Raw genomic sequence first — 9277 nt, 5'->3', positions numbered from 1 at the left:
CCCTGATCAGTATATTGTTTTTCCTGTCCAAGTCTGACAATTGTATGGTGCTGGGAAAACAAGGCGTTAATTGCATCTATAGCCTTTGTCTTCCTTGACCCCTAATAGACTATTTTTCATATGGGTGGGGATCCCACCTTTACCTTTCTTAGTCTAGACTACATAAGTGTGTATTATATTTTTTATGAACATATTTGGAAAGGGCCATATACCTATATTCCCCAATAGATGTGTAATTCCCAGAATGCTCTTGCCTAAAGTCTGTATTGTATCTGGTACTTTTCTTTCTTAGTTTTCAAAAAGATGTGTTTAATACTGCCATTAACCCCATTCTGTATTCTATGGGTCACTTTCTGAGAATACCAAATTTACATAGTTTGTTTTTTGTTCACATTTTAACCTCTTAGAAAAAAAAAATTCAAAACTTTGCTCAGTTGACAAAGGAATAGGACAACTCCTGCCCTTGGAGGTGGGGGCTTTTTTGTTTTAAAAACTTCGGGACCACCATTAAGTGCAATGTCTGTGATCAGAGTGAACTGTTGATAGTGGGTATTAGCTCCAGGTCTTTTCATTACATTTCTACAGAGACCCATTGGCTGTGGTGGCCACTCAGTTGCAGAGCAGCCGCCATCTTTAAAGACTAGTATGGTGGATATTGGGAAGGGATTAATAGCTGTCATGGTACACAGGTCAGAATAAAATGAGGTCCTATAGATGAAGACCAGAATGATCAAGGAAGTTACTTGTCTGCAACAAAAAAATGGACATATTGTTTAATTCCCTGGAACCCCTTAACACCCATCCTGGTATGCATGTCAGAAAATGGGGTGCTTATGTGTGAGCCAAGTGGTGTCCCAGTAGTAGTTTTAGGGCCAATGTTGCCAGCTACATAGATACAATTTTGTAGTATTACAAGTCAATACCTGGTACTGTGTATGGGAAAAGTTATAGATAATACATTGCTGCAATGAGTTGTGACAAACTCAGCTCTACTATATGTACAATATAACAAATCCTTGCACCTATAAGGCCATACAGGAATCTGGGTGGAGGACATATTGGTTATCACTCAGTTTTATAATAACCTGGGGAGATACCAACACATTGGTGCTTTCTTCCAGAAAGAAATCCGCCATTGTCCATAGTCTCGATTCGCTATTGCAACTCAACCCCTTCCACTTCAAAGAAGGCAAGCTGTAAAACCACACCCCACCTAAGCATTGTGTCTTTCAGGTGGACAGTAGCCATGTTTTACTAATTTCACACTGGAATCTTGGCTTATCATTGTAATTCAACCTGAGGAACTTTAATATGAAAGTGACATCACTGGCCTAAGATGACAAAACATCAAACAGCTGATCAGCGGGTGCCCGGTGTTGTACCTGCGCTGATCTGCTACTGCTGATCTTTACCAAGTCATCCATATCACAGACCCAGTAACCCCCTAGAAATTCTCCCTACAAACAACTATACCAAAGGATATATCAAAACTGACATTTTGTTCAATGGTCAGCAACTATGCAGATAGAGGTCAGATATTTTAATATTGTTTTGTATTTACAAATTTGTCATTTTTGGGACACATCAGATTTAGTCAGTTGTCTTCTTTTGTGCAGCGCTGTGAAGATTTGTAATAAAATGTTGTGGCAGAGCGGGTACAGGAAGGTTTCTTGTTCACTTATGTAAATGAGCACCAGTGGACATCCCTCTTAGGCTACATTCACACAAACTTTGCAAAAAAAGAAGTACGGATGAAACAGTCCATTTTTTTTATGGCCGTTCCGCATCCATCTAGGACTAGTTTTCACGGATTCCTCATAGATCGTCTACTGTGGAATTCGTGAAAATGAATCAAGATAGGGCGTGTTCTATTTTTTGACTGTCTGTTAAAAAAGACCATCAAAATATGGACTCTTGAGTAGACACATTGACGTCAATGTGTGTGACAGTCATTTTTGACCTGTGTGAATATAGCCTTAGGAGGCAGAGTCTGAAGCTTCGGAGCTGTCTTTGACGTCAGTGCTCTCTGTGGCTTCGCTGACTTCACTAACATCCTTGCTATCGCCGCTGTCCTCGGTGCCATCACGCTTGCCAGCGTTGGTTATACACTTCTCATCCCGGCAGCAGTCCCCCACGTGCCCAGATCGGTTGTCAGATTTATTCTCTATTGAACTCAAGGGCTGCGGCCGACCTTTATCCTTCAGTTCCATCTGTTTCCTCAACTGCTGTATGAGAGAGAGAGACACAAACAGGAAATATAGTAGATCTGTTGTGAGGGAATGACTTCTGTAAAATAATGATGAATGTGGAGCGGGTGATGGCCCACGCACTGTAAGCGGCAAGGCTGGCAGAAAACCACAAGTGACATGAAAACGCTTTCTCTTCCCTTAGGGAGAGAACAGACCTGTGTTAGGGACATCTAGGGTTCAGACCTAGCTAATCATGCATTTGTGTATCTTATACCGTGGTATCTTACAGCAGCATCTACAGAGGCTACTTCAATTGTTTTGTACATTTCGGACATGCAGGAAGAATGCGGAACATCTAGTCCTGACATATGCTGCTACATGCTATACTCTGACCGACAACACCAACTCACCTCTTCGGCCATCTGAGTGAGATCTCGCTTCATAGCGTACGCATCTTCACCATCAGCATAGTACTTGGGTTCCACCTCACTGATTCTGTAAAGAAATGCAGCCATTTAGTGAACTAGATAAGAAACCTTTAAACTGAACGAAAGCAGCCAGTCCATATTACGCCTCATATTATTACATGGGCCATGGTGTGAGAGCCTCTAGTCCTTGGCAAAAGCCCCAGGGGTTACATTGTTGGAATACCCTCTCCTCTATTTAAAACCCACCTAGGACAGATTCCCAGCTGCTGGAGGGTGGCGGACAGAGTTCAGCAGTGGCAACGCAATGTCAGGGGATTTCTCAGCCATGTCCACTGCCTCAGAAATCTTATAAGGCTGATACATGGACAGAAGTCACCAATGATAAGCTCTACCTTGGTCCCAATTCCAACCCCTGCAGAAGTAAGGAATCCATCCAGGATGGGAGTTACATAAGGGTACAGCAGTTATGGTTAATTCCATAAACAGAGGCCAAAATGCTCCTGCATCTAACTAAGATGATAAAGGTAAGCATCATGGCAGTTACCAACATATTTGTTTAATTTTTTGGCCAATTCTCAGAAAACCCCTTTAAGAAGATGTCCCATGTCCTTTAACACTAGGACATGGGACATCTCCTTTCTTAATTTTACAACCTGTCAATCAGATATCACTGCTGAGAATGAAGCTCCCTTAGGGCTCCATGGTGACTTGTGGCCATACAGCACAAAATCAGAGTTGCTACAGCACAGCTAAAAATAGTGAATACAATTTGGTCTGCAACAGACAAACTACTGCAACAAAACAGCCCCGCCGAATTACATCCTGACCATATTCATGATCATTATCTGCAATTGGCAGCTGGACACTATGTAGCACACATATATACAGTCTGTTCCCAGACGAAAGAATGGGATAAGGGGACCTCTGCAACAGTGAGGTGAAGAAGTGACTGACACTAATAGAATGCAACAGATCCCATAGACTAGAATAGAGTCCATGGCTGATCCTGTCATCTACTGGTTTCTCAGTGCCCTGCTCTAGATCTTCCAGAGAGGACAGAAGGAAACTGCTCGTAACTGAATTACAAAGATGTAGCCGAAATGTCATGAAGCACTGAATGGCAATATTATTTATATACTTCAATTAAAAGAAGGAAACGACTTACTGGAAATTCAATGTGTTGGAATACAAATGCAGAGCCGCTCGATTGCTGTGAAGTGAAGGCACAAAGACATAGATTACTGAGGCATCAACAGAGACAAACATCTTCTGTAGAATACGCTGCAGAGTGTCACACAGTAATATATAGTTTGGAAGCCATGCATATTGTGTGGGGAACGTTCAGTACCGTATGAGTACATAAGACTCATTTTACCTTCCATGCAATATTTACAGAGAAATCACCAGTCTCCTACCTTTTCCGCACATGCAAAGACACATATTTGGCATTGAAGTTCTCAATCATTGCTCGGGAAGCCTGGTCCATCAACTTCTGAGCCAGGCCTAGTCTTCTGTGGGAGCGTTTTACAGCCTGGGTATATGTAAGGAACCATTATATACTGATCCAGCAATGAATGTGTCTTACAGTGTTAAACAGACAGAAAACCACCAAGAGCTACCAGACGGACACACAGATATAATAAAGAACATAAAGGGCCTCTTACTAAGGAGGTGATATGGCCATGAGGGACGTCATCAGGATCTTCCTCCCTGCACAGGACAAGAGATAAACCATTAAAGAGGAATAGTTCAGATGCAGGTCTACAATGTTAAACCCCCCAATAGTAACTACTACTTAAAGACAGTTCTCACATCAAGCTGGCCGCTTATTGGATTAAGCCGTACCCCCTATATCAAGTGACTTTCACTGAAATAACAGTGACACTATTTTTGGCCATTGTGACTTGTATTCTGCATTTCTTAGCACCTTTCCACTCCGCAGGCTCTCTCTGTAGGTGGGCGGAGACTAGCTGCCATATGCTGCTGACCGTGAGTGACAGAAAATCGGATTCTTAAAGGGGTTACGCCACAAAGAATAGGACAGAGGATTAAGTGGAGGTCTGGCTGCTGAGAACGGGAGTGTTTTACCCTATTGTGCACTGAGCTTGTCTACTGCCCTCGCCTGAATGTAAGCATGCCCGTTCTATACAGAATGTATACGCCATCTCATTCAATTCACCCCACCCCCATTCTTAGCAGTCAGACCCCACTGATCAAGTATTTAGCCTCTATGGTATGGATAGCAATTAATTTCCCTAGATGGGAAAAAAGACTAGCTAAGGAAAATGTTTTATAATGAAGTATAGAATTACTGTGGAAAACTCACATTTTTGCCAAGACATAACCAACAATTTTTCCATTTTCGTCTTCAGCGATGTATGACAGCTATGAGAAAACAGTAACAAGGAAACACGTTAAAGCCTTCTTCACATCACCATGCAGGGTAAAGGCAACCATATGGACACACAGGGGTAGATTTATCAATGAAAGTGCAGAAGTTTAAAAAAAGAATAGAGTATTGGAATACAGAAAGCAAATTTACTGGGAGTGTGTCAGGTCTAAAATGTCTCCTAAACTAATAATAGTGCCATGCAGGAGCCTTTACTTTACAGACCAATGCAGAGATAATCAGCCTGCAAGTGCACTGGGGGCGGGGCCTGATTAGCTGTGATTAACATATTTAGTCTCTACCTGCATCATTGTTGCAAATCTGGTAAATCAGTCCCTGCCCCCACTGCACTTTCAGGCTGATTTTCATATTCATACAAAGATAATTACCACCTCTGCATTTCTTCACTGGGTTGTGACCACAAAGTAATGTTTCTGCTCCTATTAAAGGCCTCTACGTGGCAATATTATTGGCTTGAAGGTGTTCCAAACCTGACAGACTCCCTTTCAATAAAAATGGCACCACTTTTTCATCTTTTGAGGGGGACAAAAAAAAAAAATAGAAAAAAAACAAACAAACAGCAGTGGACTATAAAAAAAAAAACAAGATCCTGACAACAGGGAAACCTGCTGCCGACGAGTAGCCGCACTGTACTCGAGCAGTGTGAATGAAACTAGAGTCAATGGGGTTTACTGCTGTATATGTTGAACTTTACTGTAGCACCCAAAATACCCATGGATTTGCCATTTTCCATTTACAAACACACCTAAGGGCTCATTCACATCTGCGTTCTCCTCTCCGTTCTGCAGGTTTCCGTTTCCTGCATAAAACAGAGCAGGAGACGGAAACCTGCAGGAGTCTTTCTCACCTATTCATTTGAATGGGTGAGAGAGATGTCCGGTCGTGAGCGGCGGTGAGCGTTTCATGCTCTCCGCCGCGAAACCGGGTTTTTTAATCCGGACACAGAGTCGGACATGCAGTACTCTGTGTCCGGATTTAAAAAAAACGGTTCCGCGGCGGAGAGCATAAAACGTTCACCGCCGGACTCGGTCTGGCATGCAGAAGACGGAAACCACAGAACGGAGACCCTGAACGCAGGTGTGAACCTAGTGTAACATGGTTGTGTCATCTTTGTTATAAGCAGAAGCCATGACACAACCGAATGAGCAACGCCTACCTGTGGCCAGGATAGTCCATGGTAGAAGTAATATTTCATCTGGTAGTTTTCTGGCAAGCACAGCAGATTGCAGTGCTGCATATTCATCAGGTCCTCGGGCTGCGGAAAGACAAGAGGTCAAAAAGAGTCAGGGAAACTATAAGGAAACTCTAAGGATACGTCCAAGCAGATTTCTTCCAGATATTTGGGACATTGAACCAACAGTCCATAAGGAACAGCTGGTGCTGAAGTGTCCCAAATTTAGATGACAAGTTCCCTCTACAAACTTCCTCCACTCTGCTGCGACTGTAAAACATTGCAGAATTTCACAAAATCTGCAACGCTTCAGTCTCGTGTGCACACACAGGCTTTGGGTACGACAGCGCTGCCTCATTGTAGTCTGTGAGGAAGTTCTGCAGTATCTAAAGAGGTTGTGACACTTTGTACAAAGAGTTAGGAGATCGGCTCCCTAAATGAGAATATTTCTAGGAGTGAATAGCTGATCGAAGCGGTCTGGGTTCTGAAACTCTGCAGATCTAATATTAATAACCAATCAGAAGGATTATAATAAAGGTGGAGAAACCCTGGACTAAAATATGGACACACGATTCTTACGTTAGGTGAACAATATGGAATTAGTGAGGGTCTGACACCTAGCACTCCACTGATCAGTGGCTTAAAGAGGCCAAAGCAGTCAGACAAGCACAGCAGCCTCTTCACTACTTACCAAGTGCAGCGCCATACATTGGTATAGTGGCTGTGCTTGGTATTGCTGCTTAGCCCAATTCATTTGAATGGGACTTGGCTGCAAACAAGCCATGGGTCTGATGAACTTACGTCCCATGGCCTGTGAAGCGGAAGCTGCTCTCTTCCCCGTGGGTGTCCTGGGTGTCAGACACAGCTAATATAATATTGAAGCCCTAAGTTCACACCTGTCCATTGTTCTGGTCTGTCAGACAGGCAAACAGCTAAACTAGCGGTTACACAGAGTCCGACAGACCCTACTGACTATAATGGGGTCTTCTGGAAGCAGTGGTGCCACCCACTGGATAGGAGAGAAGTGTCTGATCATTGAGGTCTGACCTCTGGGACCCACAGTAATCAAGCAAACAGGGCCCACTACTGCCTCATGTGGACAGGGCTGCTATGTGCATGCTTGTCCAGTATTTCATCCACTTCTATAGAACTTTTGGGGCACCCCTCTCTAGCAGTCCTACAGAAGAGAGTGGCGGTCTTACATAAACTCACTTATCTGGGGCGGTCTCACATACACCCCCTCATCTGGGTGGTCACAATAACCATGTATTCCCTAGTCTGTGGATACAGAATAATGATTAGTAAGAAACCTATAAACTGCACCGTGTGAACGAGGCCATTAAGCCAGGGCAATGCATGATGGGAAAGTCAGCCATGATTAATTGATTCAACACTTCCTCGGCTTTCACACCACTTACAATGTACTACAAATGCCATACTGCCCTGCCAATCACAAGGCACCGTGCCCGGCGCCTAGTGCATTATGGGACATGCAGCCATAGCCCTTTATACCCTCCACTCGAGGGAGTCCCCGGCCCGGTGTAATGACAGTGATTTATTCAGACAGCCCGCACGTCCCCGGTGTCAGCCCTCACACGGGCCCCTCACACGGGCCCCTGACACCCCCCACCCTGGATAACAAGACACCCCTAATTTGCCGGTTACCCGTGCGTTCCGGATATTCATGGCGCAGGTCTCAGTGTCTCACGTTCTTTTCGCGCAAGTGCAGAAGCGATCACTACGCAAGACTTGAACAGCCAATCACAAGCCGGTTGCTAAGACAGTCAGCCAATAATAAAGCGATATGTGTGGGCGGGTCCTATTGGAAGCCGAACCAATCAACGCTGCAGTTACTGTAATTGACTCGGGAGTCAACCAATGAATACAGTGAAGGAGGGTCTATCGCTGGTGATTGACATGTCGTAAAGTGAGAGTGTTTCCTGTTGCTTTACCGCAGTATACACTTCCTCACACTTGTCGGCCTTATCATGTTATTACTAAAGTGTAAAGCTGTTAGTTAGACTGGAAGGTCCGGGAAGTTCCCTGATATGGGGAGAAGGAAACCCTGGAACTGTGGAAGAGTTGTCTCAGCTTTTCTGACGCAGAATCCATGCAGCATCCTCAGACTTAATACACACTGTGACCAATAACATAAATAAATCCTTTGTGGGTGTTATCTGTGTGGGGCGAGTAAGAGAAGTTTAGGGGGGGAGGGGCTCCTATATAAATGAGGGTTTGGAGACATATGGGGGGGGGGGGTTGTTTGTTCTTTTTAAGGCTAAGTTTACATCGCAGAAACCAGCCGAGAGGAAAGTCCTGTATAGAAGACTCTTTACAGTGCTTTCAGTACGAATACGGTGGACCCCATTATGGTCAATGGTGTACGCGGGTAACCGCTGTATTATCAGCAATATAGTGTACAGGCAGCATTTACTGTGCAAAAAACTGTATTATCAGTCTGGCTCTCTGTTGTTTGCATCTACCAGCGGACCCAAACGAGGGAGAGCCCGGTGCAGATGTGAACTTAGGCCCAGATAACATCTGTATTTGGTATTTCATTCGAGAAGTGCACATAGAGACCCCCTGAACAGAATACCAAACGCATTAACAAGTGGCGAGGAATGAAAGTACATGTACCCCATACACTATAATGGAGTCCGTGTGTTTTTCTGCATGGTGTCCGCATGAGTCATCAGGAGAGGAAACTAGTTCATGAAGTACTTTTTTCTCCGCATGACACATGCAGAGACCGCACAGAAAACACACAGACCCCTTTATAGTCTATGCGGTCCATGTACTTTCATAAGCTCACCGCTTGTCAATGCGTTCGGTATTCTGTTCGGGGGGTCCTCATACGGACTCCCCGAACAGAATACCGAATGCAGATTTGAACCAGGGCTCAGTGTAATCGGTATAGATGGAAGGGGTGTCTGGTCTAGGATCTGTATAGATGGGAGGGGTGTCCGGTCTGGGATCTGTATAGATGGAAAGGGTGTCTGGTCTGGGATCTGTATAGATGGCAGAGGTGTCTGGTCTGGGATCTGTATAGATGGGAGGGGTGTCTGGTCTGGGATCTGTA

The 9277-nt window shown here is 44.3% G+C and overlaps 1 protein-coding gene across 2 annotated transcripts; it reads right to left on the bottom strand.

Annotated features, from left to right (window-relative positions):
• Positions 1–1478: 1478 nt before the first annotated feature.
• On the bottom strand, positions 1479–7959 carry NAA10 (N-alpha-acetyltransferase 10, NatA catalytic subunit). 2 transcript variants are annotated; one of them, XM_075260037.1, is made up of 8 exons: positions 7864–7959; positions 6184–6282; positions 4944–5002; positions 4282–4327; positions 4033–4148; positions 3783–3827; positions 2600–2684; positions 1479–2222 (listed from the first exon to the last, which is right to left on the bottom strand). In XM_075260037.1, the coding sequence occupies exons 1-8, from the start codon at positions 7882–7884 to the stop codon at positions 1977–1979; spliced, it is 717 nt and encodes a 238-aa protein (XP_075116138.1). In that variant the 5' UTR covers positions 7885–7959; the 3' UTR covers positions 1479–1976. The 2 variants fall into 2 exon arrangements, with proteins under 2 accessions (XP_075116138.1, XP_075116137.1); XM_075260036.1 differs by having other exon boundaries at positions 1494–2225.
• Positions 7960–9277: the final 1318 nt, after the last annotated feature.

The sequence above is a fragment of the Leptodactylus fuscus genome, chromosome 11 (assembly GCF_031893055.1).
Source record: "Leptodactylus fuscus isolate aLepFus1 chromosome 11, aLepFus1.hap2, whole genome shotgun sequence".
Lineage (NCBI taxonomy): Eukaryota > Metazoa > Chordata > Amphibia > Anura > Leptodactylidae > Leptodactylus > Leptodactylus fuscus.
Note: the sequence above shows the minus strand (reverse complement) of the source record. Positions and strands in the feature narration are given on the sequence as shown.

Excerpts from the sequence above, each read along its gene's own strand:
- NAA10 (XM_075260036.1), bottom strand. The coding sequence starts at position 7,884 with ATGAATATCCGGAACGCACGG. Across the intron at positions 4,328-4,943 it reads GGTTATGTCTTGGCAAAAAT|GGAGGAAGATCCTGATGACG; the intron begins GTGAGTTTTCCA and ends TGTCCTGTGCAG. Across the intron at positions 3,828-4,032 it reads TCTTTGCATGTGCGGAAAAG|CAATCGAGCGGCTCTGCATT; the intron begins GTAGGAGACTGG and ends TTCACTTCACAG.